The 27,974-nt window shown below is 40.3% G+C and overlaps 4 protein-coding genes and 1 pseudogene across 9 annotated transcripts; 3 read left to right on the top strand and 2 right to left on the bottom strand.

The window, feature by feature from the left end:
- Positions 1-443: 443 nt before the first annotated feature.
- PIH1D2 (PIH1 domain containing 2) lies at positions 444-5,446 on the bottom strand. 2 transcript variants are annotated; one of them, XM_060604694.3, is made up of 6 exons: positions 5,256-5,446; positions 4,254-4,472; positions 3,020-3,143; positions 2,407-2,652; positions 1,809-2,068; positions 444-810 (listed from the first exon to the last, which is right to left on the bottom strand). In XM_060604694.3, the coding sequence occupies exons 2-6, from the start codon at positions 4,428-4,430 to the stop codon at positions 676-678; spliced, it is 942 nt and encodes a 313-aa protein (XP_060460677.1). In that variant the 5' UTR covers positions 4,431-4,472; positions 5,256-5,446; the 3' UTR covers positions 444-675. The 2 variants fall into 2 exon arrangements, with proteins under 2 accessions (XP_060460677.1, XP_060460676.1); XM_060604693.3 differs by having other exon boundaries at positions 4,254-4,456; positions 5,256-5,445.
- LOC132660857 (large ribosomal subunit protein uL23 pseudogene) lies at positions 3,150-3,736 on the top strand (annotated as a pseudogene).
- Positions 5,447-5,497: 51 nt separating the features above from the next.
- NKAPD1 (NKAP domain containing 1) lies at positions 5,498-14,397 on the top strand. Of its 4 annotated transcripts, none has more exons than XM_078432737.1 (7): positions 5,498-5,627; positions 6,156-6,185; positions 6,809-6,885; positions 7,886-7,986; positions 9,562-9,711; positions 11,232-11,285; positions 11,972-14,397. In XM_078432737.1, the coding sequence occupies exons 3-7, from the start codon at positions 6,817-6,819 to the stop codon at positions 12,477-12,479; spliced, it is 882 nt and encodes a 293-aa protein (XP_078288863.1). In that variant the 5' UTR covers positions 5,498-5,627; positions 6,156-6,185; positions 6,809-6,816; the 3' UTR covers positions 12,480-14,397. The 4 variants fall into 4 exon arrangements, with proteins under 4 accessions (XP_078288863.1, XP_078288862.1, XP_060460680.2 ...); XM_078432736.1 differs by having other exon boundaries at positions 5,788-6,185; XM_060604697.2 differs by having other exon boundaries at positions 5,498-6,185; positions 11,975-14,397.
- A 203-nt stretch (positions 14,398-14,600) lies between these two features.
- Positions 14,601-16,505, bottom strand: TIMM8B (translocase of inner mitochondrial membrane 8 homolog B). Its single transcript, XM_060604730.3, has 2 exons — positions 16,373-16,505; positions 14,601-14,997 (listed from the first exon to the last, which is right to left on the bottom strand). Exons 1-2 carry the CDS (start codon positions 16,499-16,501, stop codon positions 14,830-14,832), a joined length of 297 nt encoding a protein of 98 aa, XP_060460713.2. The 5' UTR covers positions 16,502-16,505; the 3' UTR covers positions 14,601-14,829.
- Positions 16,506-16,562: 57 nt separating this feature from the next.
- Positions 16,563-27,447, top strand: SDHD (succinate dehydrogenase complex subunit D). Of its 2 annotated transcripts, XM_060604725.2 has the most exons (4): positions 16,563-16,694; positions 20,065-20,181; positions 21,588-21,732; positions 26,467-27,447. In XM_060604725.2, exons 1-4 carry the CDS (start codon positions 16,643-16,645, stop codon positions 26,630-26,632), a joined length of 480 nt encoding a protein of 159 aa, XP_060460708.1. In that variant the 5' UTR covers positions 16,563-16,642; the 3' UTR covers positions 26,633-27,447. The 2 variants fall into 2 exon arrangements, with proteins under 2 accessions (XP_060460708.1, XP_060460709.1); XM_060604726.2 differs by lacking the exon at positions 21,588-21,732.
- Positions 27,448-27,974: the final 527 nt, after the last annotated feature.

The raw sequence follows: 27,974 nt of genomic DNA, 5'->3' as shown, positions 1-27,974 counted from the left end.
AAAGGCACATGTCCCGAAGTCAGCTCCTTTTTCTTAAGGTTAGATTATTTTGCGTCTTAGGTGCAGTAACACCCAGCTACTGTTACTGCATTACTGTATCCAAGACAAGTCCTTTTGATGTTAAAAGGTCTGAGTAGCTTGCACTCCTACCATCAGGGCTATTTTATAGAAGTACAGAGGTTCACAGAAGCATAGGTTTGCATGTTTTTACATTGGCCCTGTATCTTTATAGCTGGAGGAACTGCTTCAGTTCTTGGTAATAAAGAATTTACATAGTCTGGGATTTCTTCCTGATGCAAACATTTACTAGAGACCAGAAAAACAAGTAGACCAGAATTCCAACCAGTAAACCAAGAATTCTCACAATTTACTTGGAAACAGGATTTTCCTAAATGACAAGTTTGTTACTTTTAAGACCATTAGAAATAGCTTCAAAACAAGTATATCATAGCAATAGTGTTTTAATAGTTTCTGCTTCTAGCCAAGTGTGAGGGGAGTTAAAAAAGAAAAAAAGTATAAACATGTTGATGAGAAAATCTCATTTCATTCAAAAGAACTCTTAAGAAACATGAAACCAGTATTGAAGATAAACCACTACCTCTTCACCCATAATGAAGGTCCTATCCTTCACAGGCCTGTAGCACTGAAAACCCAAAAGCAGATGATGCTCTTGACTTATACCACTGGCATTATGATGATTAATGTAGCTTTCTCTTTGATAAATTTTGCTGTAGTCATTTCAGTATCCACAGATTCTGGAAGATTCAGATATAATCTGTACTTCTCAGGGACCTCAATCAATAAGTCATCCTAAGAATAACAAAGATGAAAATAGAAAAGATTTCTTGGTTAAAATATGTGTTACTGGGGATTATTCCCAGTTATTCACACCTTTCCCATAAAATGAGGATCCCATTTACTGCCATGTGACTTGGCAATAAACTGTAAAGTTGCTGTTGTAGCTCCCTGAGGTTTTGGGATTATTTGTTATTGCTCCTCAATACATCAAAAGTTCACTGCTATGGTGCCATAAAACAGCTGTTGCTGTCCCCAGATTATGTGGCATTGACTTTGTGACTGACCAGGAAACAGCAAGCAAAATTTATCAGCGATAGGAAAAACGGTGATCCAGGTTTTAACAGTGATGATAAAGGCCTTAGTAAAACTATCACAATAATTTGAAAGGCAACTAACATGTACCTGGTTTGTGTCTTTAGGTAAAGAAGTGTGAAAATAGAATGTTGGTAGCATGCATTAGTCTTACTGGCTACATTTAATAAGCTACTACAAAAAGAGATGAGCTGAGAAAAGAATTTCCCAGTTTGTAAGTAGGATTAAAAGAGAATATACAGAGCCCAGGAATTCTAAAACGTCAGGACTGAGAAATAGGACTAAGTTTTATTTTCAACCAATTATTTCTCTTGTTAGAGGATTATACATCCTTGCCATTTGAATTCCTGTGAGAATATTCTCACTAGCCCTATTGATGTAGGATTTGGCCTTGTGACCTGAGTTTGGCCAACAGAATGTGGAGTAAAAGTGATATATGCTGTCTGAGAGAAAGTTTTAGGAGCCATTGCATGAGTTACCCATTTGTATTTTCCTTCTTCCATGAGAATGGCATATCTCAGATGGGACCTACCCCTTCACCTGTATCTCGAAATGTGCAAGACCCTGGAGCAGAGGCCTAGGTGACATGTAAGCTGAGTAAACTGCTGTAAACCACTGAGATTGTGCAGTTTGTTACTAGAGTGTATTATAGTAAATGTTGACTGACACAAATTTATAGTATTACCTACTCGACTTACCTCAGAAACACTAAGGTCACAGAGAGATGCGGAATTAATACCAGGTAATTCAACTTTTATTTCAATTTTCAGAGGTTTCTCATTCTGATCAGCCACAATTTTTAATTCATAGGCTGGTTCCTTCATCTCTACCTGGCTCTCTGTACTGGAAATCTCCTCTATCAGACACCTTGTTTTGCTTGAAACTTCATCTTTTGGCAATAAAAGTTGGAAGTCGTCTGGATTGCTCACAGTACTACTTATCTGTTCAAGGGTTAGTTCTTCAGGAAAATAAAAGCGGGGGGGGGGAGATGAAATTAAAAAAAAATTAATCAACAACATAAAATACTATGAGCTTTAGTGTGTGTGGTGTTAGCCAAAATGACAGATAAAGCTGAAGCTAAATTAGTTTGGGAATCTTAAACCAAAGAACTTAGTTAAAAAGTTTGCAGTACTGAAAAATCTTTAAGGACATGCTAATATTTCTAATGCCCAATCTTTCTATTTTTCTATCTTAAGTTTCTCTTTTAAAATCAAGATTTCTAGTTTGCAAAATGTACACAGGATGCAAAAACAATTTTAAATCAGTTAAATTTTCCACTTACATTTCTTAACTTACCCTTTTTCATTTTCTCTCTTAAATCTGTGGGGTCAGTTTGCATTCTCAACAGATTTTGTTTCATCCTTTGAATGCTTCCTTTTATTCTAAAGTTAGTAATGCTGTAAGAGTGTGAGAGAGTGAATTGGAGTTTTTCCTCAATGCATTTCATGGCCATCTGTATTAATTGATCTTTTTTCACTTGGTCCTTTTCTGCTGCCTGGAGAACATCAGGATTGTAGGCCACATCGATAACTGTATAAACATCTGTGTGTGTAATTCAGAGGGTGTGAAATGCAGACAACTCATTTCACTAATGGTACTGTCAGTTAATTTATTAAGCCATAATCCTGATAAAACTGGAAAGTATAAAGTATTCCTGTATTTTTCAGAGGTAATCACACAGTTGCTGTATACACAAATTTTCAATTAGGGCATTTCTGGGCATTTTATATGGATTATTATTAGAAAAATTGAACCACATTTATATAAATAAAAGTGCTTATTAGTTATTAACTACATTACAACCAAATAAAATATTTTACTTGTACTGCTTTTACCAAGTAAAATCTGGTACATGCTTATTCCCAATAAAGTTTTTAAAATATGCTTAATCTCCCATAATTCTATGTACCTGATGTCTCAGACCTATCTTCTGGTCTGCCAATACTTAGAGGTACCGGATGAGTGTTTGACTGGGGAGCTGGGATCCTTTTCCACTGACACAGGTTGATGAAAAGTATTTTTTCCTTTGGTTTCTAAAAAGCAAATAATTTTTCATATCTCAAAACCTAGTTGTTTTTTTAAATCATAGCCTAAAGGTAACTCAGATAATTTTATGCTCTAAAATAGCCATTCTGTGTATTAAAACTGTGTTTGAGCCCTTTCACGAAGATGGCACCTAAGGCGAAGAAGGAAGCCCCTGCCCCTCCCAATGCCGAAGCCAAAGTAAAGGCTTTGAAGGCCAAGAAAGCAGTACGGAAAGGCATCCAGGGGCATGAAAAAAAGGAGATCCGCACATCACCTACATTCCAATGGCTCAAGACACCGTGTCTCCAAAGGCAACCCGAATATCCTCGTTAACAGAGCCCCCAGGAGAAACAAGCTTGACCAGTCTTTCCCTGTGACTACGGAGCCAGCCATGAAGAAAATAGAAAACAACACACTTGTGTTGGTTGGGGATGTCAAGGCCAACAAGCACCAGATCAAACAGGCTGTGAAGAAGCTCTATGACACTGACGTGGCCAAGGTCAACACTCTGATCAGGCCGGATGGAGAAAAGAAAGCATATGTTCGACTGGCTCCTGACTATGATGCTTTGGATGCTGCCAACAAAATTGGGATCATCTAAACTGAGTCCAGCTAGCTAAATCTAAATTTGTCACCATAAAAAAATAAAACAAAACTGTGTCTGAGAAATTGTACTGTTACCTGATTTCCTCCAAGCTACTGACTTTCCTTCGATATACAGCTGCCACTGCCAGAGGAACTGCGAGGAAGGAGGGGGCACTGATCCAAGCAGCTATTCCAGGTGAATTTGACCTTATTTCACCACTTCCTTACCTCTCAGCCAACTAAGTTCTTTTTAGGTGAAAAACCTCCAACTCTATGATTCTCTGTTAAATCATTTTGCTTTTTTTTATTCTAGTAGAAGATGGCTTATTGTGAGATCTCCAAAATGTATCCAGTGGGAACTTCCCATTCTTACTCCTTCAGCATGATCCTCCACACTGTTTCACTCTCCATTTAGAGTGGTAGTTTCCCTCGAGTTTTCTTAAAGCCGCAGTAGCTAAAGGTAAGTTATTCTCTGATTATTCCAGGATTATTTCAGTCAAGACCTCCCATCCCTGGGAACCAACTCTACATACCAGGATCCTGGTTTGCAGACAGAGCCATGGTTCTGGGGCGGCACAGAGCTGTTCCCCTTCTTTCAGCTGCTGTTGAATAAACTTCTCGTAGCCCTCAGGGTTGCTTTCAGCCAGATCGTCTAGGAGGTTCCAGAACTGAGTAACTTGGGTGAGCAGACCCTTTGAGGAAGACTCCATGATTGAGGTGAATAGGCCTCTTAAGTCTGTGGAAAGATAGGACTTAAGGGGAAAAAGGTCTGTGTAACTAGTGATTCATTTCTTCTTTTGGAGAAGGAAGAACAGGTCTTGTTTGGGTGAAGTCAGCACCTGTGTCTAACAAATTGTGGATCAGCACCACTTTTCTTTTCCTTATTCTCTAATTATCTAGCACCCCTTCTTAAAGTTCTCAGGTTGTCGTCTCAGATATCAAGTTCTTACCTCTGCCTAGACCCTCTCAAGTGCTGAGGGGAGTCATTGAAAGTCTGGATTACGGGTGATTTTCTTGTTCCAATACCTGGGTTTTGGCTGACCGGTGCCTATCCAGTCCTGAAACTGCCAGAGGTGTGTGTGGGGTGAGGGCCACAGGAGACATCCTCATAGCTTCCTCCAGCTTAGGCAAAGCTGGAGCCGGAATGCCTAGATCCCATTTTAGCTTTATCACTTAACTTAGGTGTGTGATCCTGAGCAATTAGGTTATATACATCAGTTGATTCTCAAAATGAAGACGGTAATACCTATGTCATAGGTTATTGTGAGAATTAATTAATATGGAGAAACTGGGACACTTCGTTAACACTGTATGAGAGTAATAATACACCATCTGTGTCTAGAGATAACCTCCCTTGCCCTCCTCCCCCACTGGAGAGGCGTCCCACAGCAGCCACAGAATGAGGCAAAGAGGAGGTTTGGGTTCTCCGAATACTATAGTAGGGTTAAACTATTTTTTTTTTCTTTTTTTAGTAGGGTTAAACTAAATGGGAAGCTTAACTAAAGGACAATCACTCCAGAGGTCGGCGAACCCACCTCCTCTCTCGGTTCCTTGACAAACAGCGACACCTGTTACCAGGGTAACCAGACCGGGTCCAACATCTAATTGGGTCCGGAAAGCTCCAGGCAGAAAGGACTTTTACATCTAGTTCCGGAATCTCCTCCTTCTTGCTTTTCAGTTGAGCCTGACCCACTTCTTTTCCAGGAAGGCGCCCGCCTCCCTTCCGCACCTTTCGATCTCTAGAGGATCCTGGAAACTCTCCTTGTGGGAGTCTCCGCGTCTCCTGTTGGTGGGAAGAGTTTCTCAGGAGCACGACTTCCGGCCTGGAAGGGAAGTCCGCTCCCTTGTCTCCCAGACCTCCCCCTCCCCCCTCCCCAAATCCCCGCCACGCGAGGCTGCGGCGCACGGTATGGGTGTGTTTGTGTGTGTCTGTATGGGGAGGGCGTTTGGAGGGAAGGTTACCGGGAGCTCCGTGGCCGCTGGGGGGCAGGGATCCCGGTGACAGAGATGGGGGTATTTTCTCTGACTTCCCTTTGGAAGCTTCAACCCCCCCTTCGGGCACTCTAGGTATTTCTTGGGGCCCAGTCGAGGATTGTACCCGTCCAGAGCCTCCCCATCCTTTCGGGAGAGCGAAGCCCAACCCCCGGGTCCGTCCCAGAGGAGCGTGAGCGGGGAATGCCCCGTCTACCCGGCCCTCCGGATTCCGCGCCGGCGCAGACTCCGGCCTCAGTCCGGAAAGAGATCTTCCTGTCGGTCTGGGCTGGGGGCAAGGCAGCGGTGGCCTGGGCCGCGGGTGAGGGCAGAATAACCGGTGGGAAGGCTGCGTTTTCACGAAGGACTCGGGTGAAGCTGCAGAGCTGCCTTTGAGCCCTGACTCCTTGGCTTCCTGGGTCGGAGGAGATCTTGTAATGGAGTGGTTCTTCGTCTCACACTAGCAAGATGCCTGATTTCCTCAGGATCGAGGGGTGAGTGAGCGGTGGGGTGGTTGCACAAAACCGCTGCTAGCTACACACTGGATACCCTTGTCATCTGTATTTTGGAGGCTTCTGTACAAATTAGAAAGTAAAATTCTCCCGAGTGGAGAAATTTAGGGCCTCTCTGCATTTGATGTCAAATGTTGACATTTGCTGGTCCCTGATAGTCTCAAATCTAGATATTTGCTTGACGAACTGATTTTGGGATTCCAGAGTTGATTTCTAATCTGGACCTGGTTTGTCTTGGGCAGTCTGGCCTGGGGCAAGTTATGGCTTAAGGGAATTTCACCTACAAAATAAGAATGAAGATGTTTGCCTCATATAAAACATGGGATTGTGTTGAAGATTAAATAAAATGGTGCTCTTGAAAGCACTAACTTTGTGCAGTTTGAAAGAACTTCGACGTACATTTATCTCAGTTACATTCATCTTCATATTAGTGTGGTCAGACATTTTTCTTCTTTTAATGGTAAAGGGAAAACTACCCCTTAGGACTTCTGACTTCTTGTTCAGTGATCTTTTCTTTACCTCGTGCTTCCTTATAACATTGTAATAAAAGAGAAGGTAATAAAGGAAATTATTTTTATTAAGTGTTATATCTTGATTAATTTCAGATTGAAGAATGTCCCGGGTTCCATTGGGGAAAGTCCTCCTGAGGAATGTCATCCGGCATACAGATGCTCACAATAAGGTAAGAGGTACAATCTGGTTATTCCTCAACATTTATTGAAGGCATACAGTGTGCCAAGCATTATTTTGGCAGTTTGGAGATACAAAGGTGAATAAAATCGGTAATTATAATCAATTTGATAAGTACTGTAATAGAGACATACACAAAGTGCTTCAGTGCACTGAGGAATGAATAATGAAATCTGCCTTGGGAAATAAGGAAAGGCTTCACAGAATGGGTGGCATTTGAGCTGCTGATGATATTTGAATTAGTTCTCATTTAACAGGTTAAACTTTACCATGTGTAAAAGATCATTCCAGACAGAAGAAACATCATGTACTCACATGGCAACAAAAAGGAGCATGAAGCACTTGGGGCTTGGCAATAAACTGTGCATTCAGAAAGTAGGGAGTGGGGGGGGCGGGGCCATGGGGTAGTGAGGGAAGATAAAGCTTGAATGGTAAGTTAGAGTTGGCTTGTGACGCTTTTTCCTCTAAATAATAAAGAAACCATCAAAGTCTTTAATTTGTATTTGTATCTTAGATGATTAGTTAGCTGGGTAGGGGATAGATCAGATGGAGTGAAATAATAGAGACACCAGTTAGTCAATTGCAGTGCTACCGGTGAGAGATGATGAGCGGTTCGCATGAAAACAGTGACTGAAGTGACAGTGAACAGGGATGAAGAGGAATTTAGGAGATAGAATCCCAAGAACTTGGTGACTAATTGAAACAGAAAGGATTATCATTTGATAATTGCAGCATAATTGCAAAATTAGTAAGGTGATAGGTGTGTCTGTGCAGGGTTAAAAAGTTCTCGTGTGGCTGCAGAACATTTGAGATTCACTGGGTCGGATTATTTAGCCACTCTAGAAATCCTGAATTTGTTTCCCAGGTTCCTGGTTATAACCCAATCTGTAATGCAATAATTAGTGCAGAGTGTTTTGTCAGTTACTTTTCTTTGATGTAAAATGTTATTTTTAGTCATTTATTTGTATTTCTTTTCTTTAAAAAAAATGTAGATTCAGGAGGAATCAGATATGTGGAAAATAAGAGAACTGGAGAAACAGATGGAAGATGCCTACCGGGGAACCAAAAGGAAAATGTTACCCAGTAGTTCAAGGTGAAATTGCAACTCTAAGAACCAAAATAATTCTGATCTTCTTTAGAACCGTTAACTTTCACGTAAAAGCATTTTAGTACGCTAAAGATAGATGAGTTCAGTTCTGTGAATCTTTAAGCCTTCCTTCTTTCATAAATCTAGACCCACACATAAAGATAGTGGCTATGATACATATGGCTTAATTCTTGGTACTGAATTCCAAAATTCTACCTTGAACAACTTTAAAAGTTAAGGATTTTGTGTATTCTGACCTTGCTTGGTGGCTTTTAAGATTTACTGTTGGTAACTTACAGTCACTTAAGCTATCATTCGCTCCTTTCCTCTGTTAGTGTTAGATTCTCTGTGAGCCTTTTCTTTACCCCATCTCCTTGTTGTGTTCACCAAGTCACACAGCCTTTCACATTACCTTCTAAATAGTTTCACTGTTGAGTATAAAGGATAATACAGGCTTAGTTGTCTTATCTATGGAGGTATAGGAATGTCTGAGTATTGGGAACATCTCTTGGGCTTCATATGCCTGTTAGTGTAGAGCTGTGTATATGAAAAATGACTATACTAATAATGCTAATTTCTAAACCCACCCAGGGAAACAATATATGAGATATTTAAGGAGAGTGAGTGTGCCTGTGGAGTACTCAGGCTTTGGAGTACATACAACTCAGGATTGGCTGTATGTGAAGGGCTTTAAACAAGAAAGTATTTGGGGTCTCCAAGGTAAAGAAGGCATGGTCTCAATATAAAAATAAATATCTTTGCAGATATTTGCAGATAAAATGTTTCCTTTCTAAAGATGGTCCTTTGAGAATTTAGAAGTTAGTGCAGATGATGGTTTGTCTTGTATTGCTTGTTCAATTCTAAGAGGCATTTCCAGGAACAAAATACTATTTTTAGAGTGAATTATTAATACCTGTCATGGTCTAATAAATCTTTAAATCATAATCTCTTTAGGGGCAGGATTCTGATTGTCTCATTTGCTATTACATTCCTAGCAGCTAGAACTGTGCCTAGCATATAGGCGGCCCTTAAACATTTTTGATAATCAGTTAGCTTGCAGAGTGACTTGTTAGTGGACCTTGTAAGCACAGGCTGTGTCAATGGTTCTCAACTGTTTTTCTACCCCAGCATCCTCATGGGTTAGGCCTTGTTCCTACTGTTACTATGACCTCAGTGCAGAAGGTTGCTGGTTTTCGAGGAAGGGAAAACCTTCCCTGGAGATTCCGAAATCTCCAGAGTAGTTGGAAATTGTCACCAGCTGTGATTATTCTCAGCATCCTTCTTTGCATGCCCTCCTACTTGAGAATCAGTGAGCAAGCTACAGCATGCCATAGTCCATAAGTCATTTTTGTCTGTATCCTGCAATAGGATGGGTAGTAATGGTCAGATTTTCCCTGGATAAGTGTACAGACTTAGACAGTAGAACAGATCATGACTTTTTACATTTTTTTTTTTTTTAATACTAGTTATCAGGTGGTTGTTTTCCCCTTAGCTTGTTCAGTGGGTTTTGTGTATGACATTCCATAAAGGAACCTTGCAGATTGCTTCCAAATATAAAAGTTCTTCTGTTTTTCCTTATAGCCGGATGCGTAGTGATGGTTTTGATGAAGAAAGTCAAAGAGACTATTGGAGGCCAAAGACTGAAATTTCTGGGGCACTGGAAGATGACTTTCTTAAGGCTAAATCCTGGAATAAGAAGTTATATGATTATGAAGCTAATATGCCAGACAGGTTTGTAACTGAATTCTTGTGACCATTAATGATATCTGACTTGAGAGTATATACTTTTAAAAATTAATTATCCCTACAAAAACTTGCACACAAATGTTCATAGCATAATTATCATAATGGCCCCAAAGTGGAAACCCAAATGTCTGTCAACTGATGAAGGGATAAACAAAATGTGGTACAGTAGTCCCCACCCTTATCCATGAGGATATGTTCTAAGACCCCCAGTGGTTGCCTAAAACCGTGAGTAGTACTGAACCCTATATATACTATGTTTTTTCCTATACATACATACTTATGATAAAGTTAATTTCTTTTTCTAGTTTTTAAATATTTATTTTTGAGAGAGAGAGTGAGCATGAGCAGGGGAGGGGCAGAGAGGCAGGGCAGAGGATCTGAATGGGCTCTGTGCTGACAGCAGAGAGCCCTACCCCAGGCTCAAACTCACAAACCATGAGATCATGACCTGAGCTGAAGTCGGATGCTTAACCGACTGAGCCACCTAGGTGCCCCTAATGAAGTTTAATTTCTAAATTGGAGACAGTAAGAGCTTTACAATAACTAAAAATAGAACAATTGTAACAATATACTGTAATAAAATTTATGTGAATGTGGTTTCTCAAATATCTTATTAATACTGTATTCATCATTCTTCTTGTGATGATGTGAGATGATAAAATGCCTGTGTGATGAGATGAAGTGAGGGGAATGATGTAGGCATTTTGATATAGCGTTAGGCTGCTGCTGACCTCTGACAATATGACAGAAGGAGGGCGATCTGCTTCCAGAAAGCAAAACCGAAGATAAGGGGGGACTAATGTGATGTTCTTTGACGGTGAGAGGAATAAAGTACTGATATACTGTAACATGGATGAAGCTTGGAAACAGGTGGAAAAAACCAGACACAAAAGGCCACTTATTACATGATTCTATTTATATGGTATGTCCAGAATTGGCAAATCCATAGAGACAGAAAGTAGATTCGTGGTTGCCATGGGCTACAGGAGAGGGAGGAATGGAGAGTTAGTGCTAGAGGATGGAGTTCCTTTTTGGGTGATGAGAGTGTTCTGAAATTAGATAGTGGTGACGGTTGCACAACTCTGAATATACTAAAAGCCACTGAATTGTACACTTCAAAAGAGTGAATTTTATGGTATAGGAATTACATCTTAGTAAAATTGCTCTGTAAAAAACAATTGTCCCAATATAGACAGCATTATGTTAAGAGTTGTTTTTAGAGAAGTATTTCACAGCTAAAGAGCAGAGTAGAAGAGTTCTTGAGAATGGCAAGTTCTCTTACAAATGGACAAAAGAATCCTTTGTGTCTAAAATGATAGTGTGCAGTACAGAAAATGTAGCCAGTTAAGTTACTGAGCTTGAAGATGGGGTTGGCTCTATGGTGTTTTCTTTGTTCTGTATGCCTGTCTGTGTATGCGTGCACTCGTAAGTCCGTCTAATTTTTTTTTAACTTAAATGTATGTATTGCCTTAATAATAACATATAATATCTGTGTCATCTTACAGATGGGGTCACAGCGGTTACAAAGAGTTATACCCTGAAGAATTTGAAACAGACAGGTAAGGCAAATAGGCTTACTGAAAAAAAAGTTAGAAACCAAGTGAACCAATACCAAGTAATACTATTCCAAATCTGAACTATAAATGGGGTTCCTAATTTTATTTATTTATTTATTTATTTTAAAAATGTTTTTTATTTATTTTTGAGACAGAGAGAGCATTAGCAGGGGAAGGGTAGAGAGAGAGGGAGACACAGAATCTGAAGCAGGCTCCAGGCTCTGAGCTGTCCGCACAGAGCCCGACTCGGGGCTTGAACTCATGGACTGTGAGATCATGACCTGAACCAAGTCGGATGCTTAACCAGCTGAGCCAGCCAGGTGCCGTGGGTTCCTAATTTTATAAAGGAGATAACATTTGCCATTAAAAATGTAACCAGAAAATAATAGGCAATTTAGTTTGGAGATACTTGATATTTTGCCGTTTACTGATTGATGTTCTGCATATACATAGCATTTAGGTTCTTCTACATAGTATTCCATACAGTAACTCAAGGTGACAGATGAGAATTTATCTTTAAGAAAACAAAATGAGAAAACAAAAAGAGTGATAGTCTCATAGTAACCCTACGTCAAAGCTCGTATTTAAAATTCAGATGTTAACCCCAACTTTCTATCTAGAGTGTAGAATACTAAAATATTAATAGACTTTTTATTTCCTATAGTAAAGCAGTTTCTCTTTTTTATTAGTAGTGACCAGCAAGATATTACCAATGGAAAAAAAACATCTCCCCAAGTAAAATCATCTACCCACGAGTCTCACAAACACAAGAAGTCAAAGAAATCCCACAAAAAAAAGCAGAAAAAAAAGTCACACAAAAAACAGAAGAAAAGCAAAAAGGAAGCCACAGATGTAACAGCAGATTCCTCAAGCGAGTTTTCAGAAGAAACTGGGGCTTCTAGTACCGGGAAAAGGAAACAGCCACATAAGCGCAAGAAAAAATCCAGGAAAAAGTCGCTCAAGAAACCTGCTTTATTCTTGGATGCAGAAAGTGATACTTCCCAGTCCGATGATTCCGCATCCAGCAGTTCTGAGGAAGGCGAGGAAAGAGACACTAAGAAAACCAAAAGGAAAAAGAGAGAGAAAAAAGTCCATATCCCTGTAGTTAACAATGAAATACAGGAGAGGACAAACAAACGCACAAATTGGAAAGTGGCTACAGATGAAAGGTCTGCAGAGAGTTCAGAGGATGACTAAATGAGAAAGAAACATTCTTCATTTGCCCATCTGACTGGTTACTTGCAGCTCTGTCACCTTGGGGTTTTGCCAGTGACTCTATTGCCCAGCACAGGGACCCTGAGGTCAGAGCTGTCCTGTGCCATCTATATATGTTCTGACAGACTTGTCTTGTTTTGGCCTGTTAAACTTGATCCTCTTACTGTTAATAGGGAATCTGGTATTTTGTTATGAAGTTTTCTCGAAGAGATTATTTTTTGCAATTAATCACATTTAGGGTAGAGTGCATATACAGCAAATTAAAGGACCCAGAAAGCTGAACCCAATAATGACCTGGGTACACCAATTGGAATGTTGAATCTGGGGAAGGGCAAGGGTTGGGATCAAGAGGTGGATTGGAACCGGTGCTGTGTAGAATGCTCTAAGGGAACATCGTGTTGCTATCTTTGTATAGCAGGTGCCAGGACTTAACTTTTTGTGTCTTCAGCCTTGGTGCTTTGATCTTTCTGTATTTGGCCCCTTAGATATGGTCCAGTTTATTTAATGAGAAAAAGTGTATAAGAACAAGATATTTTTCCTTCATAACATCCATAGACCGCTGTTATGAGACTAGGGTTTTTTGGTCAAATTTCTCTGCTGGACAGGGTCTGTGGCTACACTCAGTATACCCCTAAACATGGTAATTGGATAGTAAATGGTTTTCTACTTCCTTTGTTGTCTATTGCCTAAATGGCCTTGTGTTCAAAATTCTTTCTTCGGTTGTCTTAATCCTCAACCAAATGGGATAAAGTTAGGAATTGGTCATGCTGTTTAATGGTGCTCTGAACAGGATTCAGGGTTGCAACTGCCATTTAAATGTTATCTTCCTTGTTCATTTCTAAGTCTATTAATGAACTTTAGATTTTCCCTGAAGTTATGTTGAATCAGTTCCAAAATGAAACAGGCTTCTCAGGGATGCACCCACTTCTTCCCAGTCAGCCTTCTGATTAAAGCACCAAGCAGAGACCGTATTATTTCCCTTTGCTCTATACTGTGATCCCTACTGTTAATTCTTAAAAAAAACAAAATATCACTGAAAAAAGGCTGGTAGAACACAGGTGAGTTTTTTCATTATCACGGAATGTCAAGTGACATTGTTTTTCCTGGTTGTCACTTCATCGGCTGAGTAGAAAACTTGAAAACCCAGACTTTTGGTCTTGGTTCTGCCACTAACTAGTTATGAGGTCTGAACAGGTAAGTTAACCTTCCTGGCCTTACCTTCCCCATGTAGAATACAAGAAATACTTCATGGTAGCATGACAGTCTAAGACACCAGCAATAGAATAGAACTATAACAACATTCCATGAGGTGGTAATACTTTGTGGTTCTAACTACTAAATTTGTTCTTTCCAGAACAGATTTCTAATAAAGTGCTTAGTCACAAAATACATGGTTGGCTAGAGGTTCTCATCCCTTGATTATAAGCAGGTGCTACCTTTGAGGATATTTACTTGAAATATTAATACTTTGGTACTCAACTGTCATTGTTCCATGGCGTATATTTTTACCTTTGGGATTAGTGGGGGCCCATGGGTGGGAGGGCAGGACGTCTGTAATTACTACCTCTTAACCTAAAGCAATTGTTTTGTTCTTGAAGTAAGTGAAATCTTTGTTGGAAGGAGTCTTCATGTATTTTTTTGAAGCATTGTTTCTGTGCTGTAAAAGTATTGATTTTAGCACAGACTCAGGAAGATGGGCCAGTGGAACAAGGCATTTCCAGGAAGTTGGTTCTGTTTTGGGCTTGACCTTCCCTTTCTCCCATACTAGCAGGCCTATTTCTATCCCAAGAATACACATCTTGCCTGTTTTGTTTTTTTGGTTGTTTTTTTTTTTTTTTTTTTTGCCATGTTTACCTTTTCTTGGTCATGTATAAGCAATAAAGCTGTTTTCTGTTCTTCACCCTTCTCAACCCCAATTTCTCTTCTATACCTTAGGCTAAGGTTTTGATGGTTCTTCTAGCCCCCTTAATTAGTGGTTTAGGATGGCCCTTCAAAACCCAAGATCTCTCATTTGCACTACTGGTCTTGGAACACTTGTTTCTAGTGTTCCTGCCCATCAGAGATCTCTATATTAAATCCTAGAATGGGGTTAAAAAAAAAGAGTTGGAGAATTCACATTTATTGAGTAATTGTTGTGATACAACATGGAATTTCTGAATTCCAAATAAATAAATTTCACTTTTTGAACATTTGATCTGTGACTTTTTAGCACCAACAGGCTTGGTAACAGCCTCAAGTTCACCTGACAATGGGCTGACGACCTTCCCCCAGTGGCCCATCAATCTGCTCTAACAAGTCCTTTGTTTCTTCTGTCATTCTCCCAAGGGATGGCCTATTGCCCTCCTTTCTGTACAATCTGGGCAAAGCGACTGGTGATAGCAAGAGTAGTGTCAATGAAGCGGTCCACACAGCTGGAGAGGCAGTTTTCAGTGCGAGAGTCTAGGCGATTCCCTGGCTTCTCCACACATTTATCCCAGCATAGCTCCATGAAGTGATGCACCTAAGGAGAAAGAAAATAGCCACTGATGTCTGCATATAGGTCTAACTCTGCCAACTTTATTTCCTTCCCATTCTTCTCATTTTCTATCACCTGATGGAATCATTCAATCAACAAACCATGGGCTCTCCTCTTTCCTCACTTCATAACTTGTCACCAGTATGGCCCAGATCCTTGTCCTTATGTTGCAATAATCCTTTATCCTCCCCATTTCTGTTTTTCTCTTTAGTGATTAAAAATTACTCTCCGTCACGTCACCCCTGTGTTTGCTTAATGCATCAGTTCCTCTCAGCCACTCAGGGCACTCCCTTATTTAACCACTAACCTGTTGTGCTTCCATGAAGTACATGCATAGCATACTCGACCCTTAATATTCCTGGAATGCCCTCCCTAAAGATTTTTCCCATTCTTCAACACAGTTCAAATTTTTACCTCCTTGAAGGCCACGGTCTATTTTTTACAACCGTGTTAAGTCCTTAATCAGATTGTAAATTTTCAGGCAGGGTGAGTATCTTTTATCTTCCCAATTAGCTCGAGTATAAGCTGGGAAGGTATGGTACCAATGAATGTCCCCCAAACCACTGCATTCATCTCACTCCAAATCTATCCCTTACAGAGCAGTTCTTTAACCATTTACTGAGGGCGTCCTTTTTGGGATGCTGAGTACTCAGTCAATACTGTCTGCGGTCCTTAAGTGTGACTGTCCTCTCAGTCTGAGACGTGGTTAAGCAACAAGCCATACTGGGAGTGGTCCTGCTGCTAGTAAGCGACCAGGCCGGGTTTCAAACGGTGGCGAAAGGGCTCCAAAACACTTGTTCTAAACTACAGTCCACACGGACTACTTCAGAGTCCACTTTTCTCCATTAATGTCCTACTACTTTGTCGTTTTCAAATACATTATCGTATATGGTCTCTACAATCCAGTGAGACAGCAGGCGACTGACTGCAAAACCAGGACCCATATGGGTGGGTGTCTTGCCTAGAGGTACGTGGCCTGTAAGGGGCAGAGGCAGGATCAGAACCCAGACCTTCCGAATGCCAAGCCCAGAGAGCTCGCCGCCAAACTAGTTTCCGGTGACCTTGGCGTCGCCCGAACCTTTCTCCTCTGCTTTACACTTTCTCTTTCCCCCACGCCGGGTTTGCCGAATAGGCACCCGAGCACTACGGGTCACCAGGGCCTGGAGGGCCATGCTCATTTCTTTTCCGAGAAGAACCGGGCGCAGCAAGAACGAGCATTGGGCAGCCTCCCCGTAGCGAGGTGGCAGAGCTCTGCTAGTTTTTTTCTAGCGGCAGTCACTTCGCGGGCTGAGTAAAGAGCCTGAAAAGTCAACCTGAGCCTCAGCCTCCTTTCTCTCCACCGCGGTCCTTGTCCTCGCACCTGTGCCGTGAACTGCGCTTTCTGTTGTTCGGCTGCCACCAGGCGCTGCAACTCCGCTTCGTCCGCCTCACCCAGCTCCGCCATCGTCCACCTCCAACTCCCGGCCTTCCTACGAGCGTGTGTGCGCATGCGCGGCGGACGCGCGCCAGCTCCCGACTTCCGGTTCACCCGGCATTTTCCTGTTTCTTGTTTTCTTTCGTTGTCGAGGGGTGGGAGTAATTGAGGGACTGCTTCCGGGTTGCTGGGTGACCTTGAACCTTCGGGAGAAAGATGGCGAGTCTCTGGCGGCTGGGTGTCCTGTGTGGTGCGCAAGGAGGCCGAGGTGAGGGGTCCTGGCAGCCGGAGGTTCTTAGTACAGTCTCCAGCCAGGGAAGGGAGTGCGGTGAGGATTTGCCTCCAGGCGACGAGGCCTCTTGAGCAGGGAATCTCTCCATTCCGTTTGCCCATCTGGTTTCTGTCGAAACCATGGCGGTAATCACTGTTGCCTACGCGCCCAGACGTTCTCCCGAGCGCGTTATCACTCCCGCTCAGGGCTGACGTGGGGATGGATAATCTGAAAGAGAGCTCCTGGAAGTTACGGTCCTGCTGAAGCTTTTCATAAGAGTTCTGTTTTTTCTCCCCATACAATGTCCGTAGAATGCACCCACCCTGCATTGGAAAAGTGTGTTAGGCTCTAAGTCCCAATGCCTGGTCTTGCCCATTTACCCGGAGTTGGCATAGGGGTCGGGAGATCAACTTGATAATCATTCACCTGGGCATTTGTATTCAACCAGACACTGTAGTAGGATTGGGATACAGATGTGAATAAAACATAGTTCCTGCCCTCGCAGAGTTTTCATTTTTATACGGAAAACACACGTAAGCATAACTTAACATAAAGCACAAACTGTTGTAGTGTACATAAATTACTATGGTAGTCCAGAGGAAGAACATATTTAGCTGTATGTTTTGGAAAGGTTACCCTCTCTTGGTTCCTGAAGGAAGTGTGTCCTATTTGAGTCTTGAGGATAAGGAAGGCCACAGGACGAAGGACATTACAGTTGGAACTACTGGAATGAGCTAAAGTAATGATGAAGGTGTAGGAATGTGAAGTAGGAGAGTAAATAAACTAGATATTAGTGCATGAAACTGAAGGTGAGGAATGAGAGATGAATCTGGAAATCAAATCATGGAAGAACTTGTCTTGATAAGGAGTGTGCATTTACCTGCTCTGAAGGGGACCATTGAAAGATTTGACATAGAGTTGCAGTTTAAATCGATCGCTTGAGTAACACTGTGGTAGATGGCCATCATAGGAGATGGGACCGGCTAGGACACACGTCAGGGAGATGAGATAGGACACTGTTGGAGTAGTACAAACAAAGAACAGATTATCTCAAGAAATGTTAAGGAGATACATCAGTATGATTTGGTGATGGACAATTTAGGGAGGGAAATTTTACATGACTTGCAGATTTTTGGTTTAGGTTAAAGAGTGGCTGGGATGTTATTAAATAAAGTGGCGAACAAGCAAATGGAAGCAAATGGTTGAGAAAGTGAGTTGAAGGATGAATGTAATTTTTGGCATGGTGAGTTTGAGGATCATGTAGGATATCTCAGGGGAGAGACCCAGGAGGCACTGACACTTCTGAAACTCTGGAGAGATAGCAGGGTTGCAGATACAGAATTGGGTGTCATCAGCTTATGGGTAGAATAAGCTGAGTGGACAGAACGGCCAAGGGTGGTCTTAAGACATGAGGAGAGCAATGGGCAGATGATAGAAAGTTGGGAAAACATTAAGAGTGAATGTAGGAGGAGTTTGATATAGGATGTCAGACAATCAAAGGGAGGACTAGAAGAGAGTTCATCAGAACAGAAGAGAGGAAAGGTCCAATAGGGTGGAGATTAAAGGGTGTTTGTTGGATGTGATCACATGGAGACCATTGGCAACTTAAAGCAGTTTTAGTAGGGATGACAATAAGTTTCAGAGTTGAAGAATGATAGGGAAGTGAATAAGTGGAGGTGATTTAGCCAACACTTTAAAGAAGCATAATTGGAAGAGCCAAATTATGGGAAGAGCCCAAATGTCCATCAACTGATGAATGGATAAAGAAGCAGTGGCATATATATATACAATGAAATACTACTTGGCAATGAAGAAGAATGAAATTTTGCCATTTGCAACAGTGTGGATGGAACTGGAGGGTATTATGCTAAGTGAAATAAGTCAGTCAGAGAAAGACATACATGTTTTCACTCATATATGGAACTTGAGAAACTTAACAGAGGACCATGGGGGAAGGGAAGGAAAAAAATAGTTACAAACTGAGATACAGTACAGAGAACAAACCGAGGGTTGATGCGGGAGGGGGAGGGGAAAATGTGGGATGGGCATTGAGGAGGGCACTTGTTGGGATGAGCACTGGGTGTTGGATGTAAGCAATGAATCATGAGAATCTACCCTCGAAACCAAGAGTGCGCTGTATACTCTATATTATCTAACTTGACAATAAATTATATTTAAAAAAAAATAAAGAAGCATAGTTGGAAATGGCCAATAGGAAGGAAGGAGAGGTGAAAGACACAGGAGAGAAATTACCTCTTATTGAGTAATTATGACATTCTGGGAATTATGCTAAGCACCTTTCATATATTAATTTTCAGTGGAGTATTATGAAGTAAGTGCTACTATTTTCATTTTACAGATAAGGACATTTAGACTTAGAGAGGCTGTTTAACTTAATTGCTCATCACCTCACAGCTAGTAAGTGGTGGCATTGCATGAACTAGGTCTAGTTTTTAACCAAGAGACAGGATCAAAAAGGGGACAGAACGGGATAGGTTCAAGAGTACAAGTGTAGGGGTGCCTGAGTGGCTCAGTCGGTTAAGCGTCCAACTTAGGCTCAGGTCATGATCTCGTTAGTGAGTTCAGCCCCACATTGAGCTCTTTGCTGAGGGCACAGACACTGCTTGGGATTCTCTGTCCCCCCTCCTCTCTGCCTCTCTCTCTCTCTTAAAATAAATAAAACATTTTAAAAAATTAAAAAGGAGTACAAGTGGAGAAACTGATCTTGAAAAGGAAGATGGTAATAGATGTACTTCCTAAATTAGACTGAATTCCTTGAGGACAAAGACTGTCTTGTCTCTTGCTCCAATGAAGAGCATGCTTTTACCTGCAGTAAACGTTTGTTGGATGAACAGATGAATAAATGGAAAGAGAAAGGAACTATAATTTACTATTTATTTATTTATTTATTTAAAGTTTATTTTGAGAGAGTGCGCATGCGAGCAGGTGAGGGGGGGTGGAGAGAGAGAGAGAGAGAGAGAGAGAGAGAGTGTGAGCAAGCAGGCTCCACACTGCTAGAACAGAGCCCCATATGGGGCTTGAACCCATGAATCGTGAGATCATGACCTGAGTCAAAATCAAGAGTCAGACCCTCAACCAACTGAGCCACACAGGTGCCCTATAATTTACTTTATAAAATTGGTAAGAGTGAAGCCCTTTTACATAAGTGGTTCATTGATTTTTCAATCTTTCAATGGCTACTTAGTCTGACTTCATAGTAATCCAGGGAAATATATACTGTCCTCATTTTATAAATGAGTTATTATCCCCTGTTTGGAGTAAATAGCTTGCTTATGGTCATTTAGGAAGTCTGTTATTCCTGTTAAAGGAGAAATGTTTATGACCTCCCTTATATCTCTTTCCTCAGCTCTGTTTCTCCGAATTCCAGTAGTCAGACCTGCTTATGTCTCAGCATTTCTCCAGGACCAACCTACCCCAGGACAGTGTAGAACACAGCACATTCACCTGTCACCCAACCACCATGGTACGTTTTTTTTTTTTTCTTTCATTGCTGCTGCTTTTTGGGCTCTTTTCATCTTTGTCTTGGGTAATTTTCATGCCTTTGGCAGGACTTGCTATCTGTGGAGTGGAATTCTTATGTCCAACTCTGTCAGATGAAGACCTGTTTAGCCTGCACCTTGGGGCAGACAATGCCACAATGGTTGAAGGATGCCATTTACACTGAAAGAGAACCCTTCTGGTCTAAGTCTATGAAAATTTCAATTTTTTTAAAGGAAATAGTTTTGTAGGAAGAGTCTATAAAATATAGTCACTCTTATTTAGCTGATAGAGAGGAACCATATACAAGTAATTTAGAATAGTAGACAATTTAAAAAGTCATACATATTTATAGCTGTTAACTGAATTATTTTTATTTAGGTTGATACTAAAATCACATGGCATTTTTGGGGTGAATATTATGGAAAACCTGTAAGTGAATAGTAAGTCAACTATTATTTCTAGTTTTAGAGTCTGGAAAGATCTGTATTTTATAGAGATAAAGATTCCTCTTGATTCTTAAGTCAATAACTTATGTACAGTTGCATCTGAATTATGAGAAATTAGGCAAGTATAGTTTTTCTGCTTTTTAGAGTTATTTTGTCTTGGAAAATTCTTTGTTTAGTTCAGTTAAATTTAGCAGAGTGGTTTTAATTTAAAGTGCATGGGACTGAAAGCAAGCCCTTGAAGTTTTAAGCATGGTTTTTAATGTATGCGTCCATGTGCATTTTTCTGGGGAATATCTCTGTCCTTTTATTAGATTCCCAAAGAGATCTGTAACCAAAAAAGAGGCTCCCGAAGAAATGTTTAAAGCCCATTTTGTTTTTCACTTATTTAAAAGAAGTTTTCATGTTCATGTTCATACCTGTTTTGGACTATTTATAAGTAATGGGACAGAAGAAGGACCATAATCCTAAAAGTTCACATCAGAACTTTTTGAATTGGCTGGTTTGGTTTTTTTGGGGGGAGGATTTTTAGTATTACCTTCAAATTCTAAAAATTAGAATGTGTAAATAAAAGAGTAATGTTTGAAAGGAATTCCTCTGCTGGTATTAACTTACATTCGTAAAGTATCTGTCCATTACACTAAAGCCCAAGGTTGGTGGTTCTGCAAAGGTAGTTCATCCATCTTCTGGCCTGTCAGCAAATCGGATCAGTCTTCTAATGCATTTAAATAGGCACTGTGACACCTCGAGCTAAAGAGCGTCAAAGAAGGGAGATAGCATCTTTCTCATTTACCTTCTTTATCTTACTCTCTTTATGCTCAGTTAAGTCTCATATGCATACTATTTGCCATTCTGTCAGCTGGGTTATTTTGTGGCAAATACTGAATGTGAGATATGTGTGTTTTCCCCTTTCAACTCTTACAAATCTGGTCCCTCCTTTTTATAGCTGGTTCCAAGGCTTCATCTCTCCACTGGACTGGTGAGAGGGTGGTCAGTGTTTTGCTCCTGGGCCTAATTCCAGCTGCTTATTTGAATCCCAGCTCTGCGATGGACTACTCCTTGGCTGCAGCCCTCACGCTCCATAGTCACTGGCAAGTACAGCAGACCCTTCAGTGTTACGTTGCTAAGTTTATTTGCTGTGAGCTTGTCCGTTACTGCAGATGAGGGAGAAGTTGATTGAGATAATCAGACCTGTAGACAACTTTAAAACCTATAAAGTATTTGTATGCCCAGATTTGTGTATCTGCCTGCCTATTTGATGTCTTCTCTTCCATGTCTAATAGGCATTTTGAATATAGCATGTTATAAAACTGAGTTCGTGGACTCCCCAGATCTCTTCCTCTAGCACTCTTGCCGATCTGAATTAATGGCATTTGCACTCTTCTAATTGTTCATGCCTGAAACCTGGTCATCATCTTTGGTTTCAGTAGTAGTCACCTAACTGGTCCTCCTTCTGTCTATTCCCAACACAGCAGTCTCAGTGATCCTTTTAAAATATTAAGTCAGATGAAGACATTCTCCTTCTCAAAACACTTTGCAGTCTTTTAACCTTCCTCAGACCAAAAGTCAGAATTCTCATGATGGTCTACCGACCCAGTGTAGTCTGGCTCTCTTTCTTCCTGAATTTCCAGCTACTCTCTCTGTCATTCACACCGGCTTTCATGATAATTCTTGGACACTCCAGGGACACTCCAGGCCTCAAGGCTCTACTTTGCTTCTGCCTGACACGCTCTTTCTCTAGTTACATGGCTTATTCCTCATTTCCTTCACATCTGAACTGTCACCTTCTCAATGAAGCCTTCTCTAACCACTTATTCACAATTACAGTGTCCTTCCCAGTATGTCTTATCCCTCTCCCCTGTTTTATTTTTCTCAGTAGTGCTTATTACCTTCTACTATACTGTATCATCTATTTATCGTTTTGTGTATTCCTTGTTTCCCCTCATTAGAATGAAAGCACTGATACAGAAAATTACAAGAATCACATCCATGGCAAAAAAAAAAAGAATCACATCCATGGCTTAATGAATTATTGCAAGGGTAATGCTGCCCAGGTCAAGAAATTGAACGTTGCCACCTACTCCAGAAGCTTCTTCCTTGTGTTCTACCTCAGTCATAACTGTTCAGCATCCTCCCAACCAGGAACCATTATCCTGGTTTTTATAGTAATCACTCCCTTACATTTTAGTGTGGTTTTATCACTCAGTTGTGCGTCCTTAGACACTGTAGTTAAGTGTTGCCCATTTTAAAAAAAGAAAACAGACTTTTGGCTGTTTTTGTTTGTTGTTATATATATTTAATGCCTAGAGCAGTCCCTGACACGCAGTAAGTAAATATTTATTGAATGAGTGAATTCCCAGCTTCTATTTATTTTATCCAGTGTAGTTTGTTAGACTTTCTAAGTTAGTGAACCCTCTGAAAAGTTTGTAAATAACAGTTGGGATCTTTGAGTTCATTTTATGTTGTTTTATAAGGACAACATGATATTGTGGGCAGGGGAAGCATTTTTGGGTTGTTAGAACTGAAAGGACTTGGGAATATCTTAACCAACCCTGTTATTTTACAGATGTGGACACTAAACCCCGGGGAAGGTTAAGTGATCTATCAGAATGATTTTGTAGATTAGTGTTACAAGGGATTTTGCTTACCTAATTTTCTAGGGATGGTCAGGGGAATTACCCTTTAATCTACAGACCTTTCAAAATACAGGATTCCATTGCATATGAAATATTAGATCACAAGTACAGGAATATTTCTCTAATATGTGGTTCTTGGCAGGAGATCCATCTAAATCAACGAAAAGTCAGATTAAGAATTCTAACATAATATATTTATATATATTTTTTATTCTATTCTCCAGTTACCTTACTAATTCTTCCTTCTCTCTCTCTCTCTCTCTCTCTTTCTCTCTCACACACACACACACACACACACACACACATACACACAGGATGACTTAAAAGAATGTCTATAATTGTGCATTAATTCCTCAGCATCCGTTCTCTTTTAATCCACATTAATTGGGCTTTTATCCTAACTACATGACTGAAGTCATTCTTACCAATATCCCCCAAAACCTTCATTTTTCCAAATCCAGCTGTCTGTTCTCGGTCTTCCTCTTACTTGAACTCTCAGCACCGTTCAACTTAATTGGCCATCCCCTCCTTAAATAATTTTTCTTGGCTCTGTAGACCCTGTGCCCACCATTTTCCTCCACCTCACTAGCTGCACCTTCTCAGTCTCTGATGCCAGCTTCTCCCCTTGTCTGACCTGTGAACGAGAAAGCCCTGAATCCTGGGCTCAGTTTTCCTTTCTTAATTTCTCTAATTTCCTGAGGCGAGCTCAGATCTGACCTCTTCTTGATCTGCAGTCCTGTGATTCCACTTGTCTAACCAGTGGAGTCCATTTGAATGTGTAATAGTCACCTCAAATTTAACATTGCCAAAGCCACTCTTGTCCACCCCAAATCTCTCTTGATTTTCCCTTTAAGCTGCCTCCTTTCCTGTTCTTCCCTAACTCAATTAAATCATAGTTGCTCAAGCCAAAAATCCTAGGAGTTATTGCAGATACTTCTTTTTGTCTTATCCCACATCCAGTCCATCGGATCTTTCTGTTTGTTCCCTCTTTAAAACATAGCCTGTGTGAATTGTCACTTCACACCATCTCCCCCGTCACCAGCCTAGGTTGAGCCAACAATCTTGCCGAGGCTACTTTATTTGCCTCCTAACTGGTTTTCTGTTTCTGTTCTTGCCCTCTCTTCTGCTGCCTGCACTCTCCATTCACCATGCTGCAGCCAAGGTGGTCTTTTTTAAAAGAAAAATTACATCTCTTTATAGGAGATATACAAATGGCTCATAAGCAACATGAAAAAACGCTCAACACCATTTTTTATTAGAGAAATGCAAATCACAACCACAATGAGCTGCCACTTCATACTTAATAGGATGGCTGTAATCAAAAAGATGGGCGATGACAAGTGTTTCAAGGATGTGGAGAAGTTGGGAGTCCTCCTATGTCTGCTGGGAATTTAAGAAGTTGGAGCCGCTTTGGAAAACAGTTTGGCAGTTCTAACAAAAAGTTAGAGTCACCAGATAACTCATCGATTCCACTTTTATGTGTACATCCCTCAAAATTGAAAACATATCCTCACACAAAAACTTGAATAGTAATATTCATACAGTGTAATTTACAATAGCCAAAAAGCAAAAACAATCCAAGTACGTGCCACAATGTTGATGAACCTTGAAAATGTGAAGTGAAAGAAACTTGACACAAAAGGCCACATGTTGTATGATTTCATTTATATAAAATGTACATAATAGGCAAGTCTGTAGAAATAGAAAACAAGTTAGTTGTTGAATAATGAGCTCATGGATGCAGGGTTTCTTTTTGGGGTGATGAGAATTAAATAGTGATGATGTTGCACAACTTTGTGAATACACTACAAACCAGCGAAGTGTACACAAAAAATGGTTAATTTTATGGGGCGTGCCTGGCTGGGGCAGTGGGTAGAGCCTGGTACCTGATGTCAGGGTCGTGAGTTCAAGCTCCACATTGGGCATAGTGCTTGCTCACTTTAAAAAGTGTTAATTTTATGGTATGTGAATTATATCTCACTAAAGCTGTTATTAAAAAAGTAAAATTAGGGGCGTCTGGGTGGCTCAGTCGGTTGAGCGTCCGACTTCGGCTCAGGTCGTGATCTCGCGGTCTGTAAGTTTGAGCCCCGTGTCAGGCTCTGTGCTGACAGCGCAGAGCCTGGAGCCTGTTTCAGATTCTGTGTCTCCCTCTCTCTCTCTGACCCTCCCCCATTCATGCTCTGTCTCTCTCTGTCTCAAAATAAATAAACGTTAAAAAAATAAAATAAATAAATAAATAAATTTAAAAAAGTAAAATTAGGTCGCTCCTTACTTAGGTTACTCCCTACTTAAAAACACGTCTGTGGTGTCCCATTACATTTCATATGAAATTCAGACTTTTTTTTTTTTTTTAAGATTTTTATTTTTAAGTAATCCCTGTACCCTATGTGAGGGTCGAACTCACAACCCCGAGATCAAGAGTCGTGTGCTCCATGGACTGAGCCAGCCAGTCATCCCTGAAATAATAAACTTTTATTATGACCTTCAGGGCCCTATGTGATCTGCCTTTCCGTTATGATCTGGTCCTCCAGTCACACTAATCTTTTTACTATTCCTCAAAGATGCCAAGGTCATTGTCACTTCTGTTTGGAACGTTCTTCTCATTCAGGTCATCCTTTCTAAAATATTTTCTCATAGCACATACATATTTATTTTCTCCTTCACTAGAATCTGTTCCATAAAGGCAAGGATGCTGTCTTATTTGCTGTTCTTTCAACATCTATAACAGGTTCTGGCACATAATATCTGCTTCATAAATTTTTTTTAATTAATGAAAAATTCTATAGAGCATTTGTTTTAAAGTTTATTTGTTTATTTATTTATTTATTTATTATTAATCTCTACACCCAATGTGGGACTTGAACTTACTACCCTGTGATCAAAGAGTCACACGCTTCTCCGACTGACCTAGGCTGGTGCCCCTGGAGCATTTGTTTTAATTAAACAAACAAACAACAACCAAGATTTTGTATATAGAGTGGCAGTTAACTACTGTCTTTGATAGAAGTAACTCTGGAAAATTGAATCTGAAGAATAGAGATGTCTTTATTATATTACTGGGAAACTCTTGATTCCTTCATTTTGGTTTATGATTCTTTGACCTTGAGTTGTACTTTGAACCTGATAATTATTGTTTTGCAGTCAAGTTAGCTGTTTGGCTTTCTTTTGTACTGTTATTTTTTTCTTTAGGGGCCTTGGACAAGTGGTTACTGACTACGTTCATGGAGATGCTTTGCAGAAAACCGCCAAGGCAGGAGTTTTGGCCCTGTCAGCTTTAACCTTTGCTGGGCTGTGTTATTTCAACTATCATGATGTGGGCATCTGCAAAGCTGTTGCCATGCTGTGGAAGCTCTGACCTTTTTGACTTAATACCACGAGAATTGATTGTACACCTTTTTGCCTCTGCTCTGTCATGCCATTGAACTCACAATAAGGAGGAAATAACAGATAAGTCCATTGGTGAGACAAACCTCTTCTCCTAATCGCCTGGTTATTTTTAGAATTTAGTCTTTGAGGAAAAGGTTTGAGAGAAATTGTATCCAAGTAATTTGGGGACTGAGTTCCTTGTTCTGGTGAGTTTATGGGGTTGTCTCCCAGCTTCTCACAAGACTCAGCATAACTAAACATTGCATATGAGCTTTTGCCTGTTAGCTTTTCAAATTCTTAAAGGGAATTCAGCTTTATTACTATCAATACCTGATCAAACGTCTATGTTTGTCCTGGGAATGATGGTGAAAGGGAAAGACTGTTCATTCACATGCAGAAAATTAGTCAGTGTTTAATTTTTGAAAACTTCCCTCTCTGTTATACCAGTTATTAATGGTTACATGTCCTAGGGAAATTTTAAAGTTAGGAAATCCTGCTCTTTGACATTACTCATTTCTAAAGCTTGGGAGGAGGAGCCTGGAGAGCTTCTGAGTGTAGAAAAATTCCATGTAGGGAAGAGGTACCCTTATAGATGTATCAAAATATTACAGATTCTGAACTGAGACTTAATCCTCAAATGTGTTTATTTTACTTGTCCTAATGTTCTACAAATATAAAACTGTAAGTAATAAATTGTTATTTTCCCACTGTAGGAATCTCTAATGTGAAAATGTATTCTATGAAATAAAGTTTTTTTAAAAATAAAATGCTATATAATAAAAATGTATTGTAGTCTTTTATGTATTAACTGTCCATAGTTTTATTCAGTAGTACTTGGTGTCTTTTGCATATATAGCACCAAAGTAGGACTATTTAAGTTTCCTTCTAGGGCTTAGCAGTGACGTAAATTACAAAGTACTGTGATACAAAAAAGACTCATATGTAAGAGACAGAAATACATTGAGTATGAGTGGTTTGGTATAAGAGGAGTGTTAAATACATTTGACCTTCGAACAGCAGTTGCACGGGTCCAGTTAATATGTGGATTTTTTCAATGTATACAGTATAGTACTGTAAATGTATTTCTTCTTTGGGGTTTTTATATTTTTTTCTAGCTTTATGGTAAATACAGCATATAAATCTTATAACATAAAAAAATGCATGCTAATTAACTGTCTAGGTTATCAGTAAGACTTTTGGTCACTGGTAGGCTGTTAGTAGTTCAGTTTTTGGGGAGTCACACAGATTTCTGACTGTGTAAGGTGTCAGTGTCCCTAACCCCCTTGTCACTTAAGGGTCAACTGTAGTAGGATTTAGAATGATGTTCCAGA

The sequence above is a fragment of the Panthera onca genome, chromosome D1, assembly GCF_046562875.1.
Source record: "Panthera onca isolate mPanOnc1 chromosome D1, mPanOnc1 haplotype 2, whole genome shotgun sequence".
NCBI classification, from domain to species: Eukaryota; Metazoa; Chordata; class Mammalia; order Carnivora; family Felidae; genus Panthera; species Panthera onca.
This window is presented reverse-complemented; position numbering and strand designations above follow the sequence as displayed.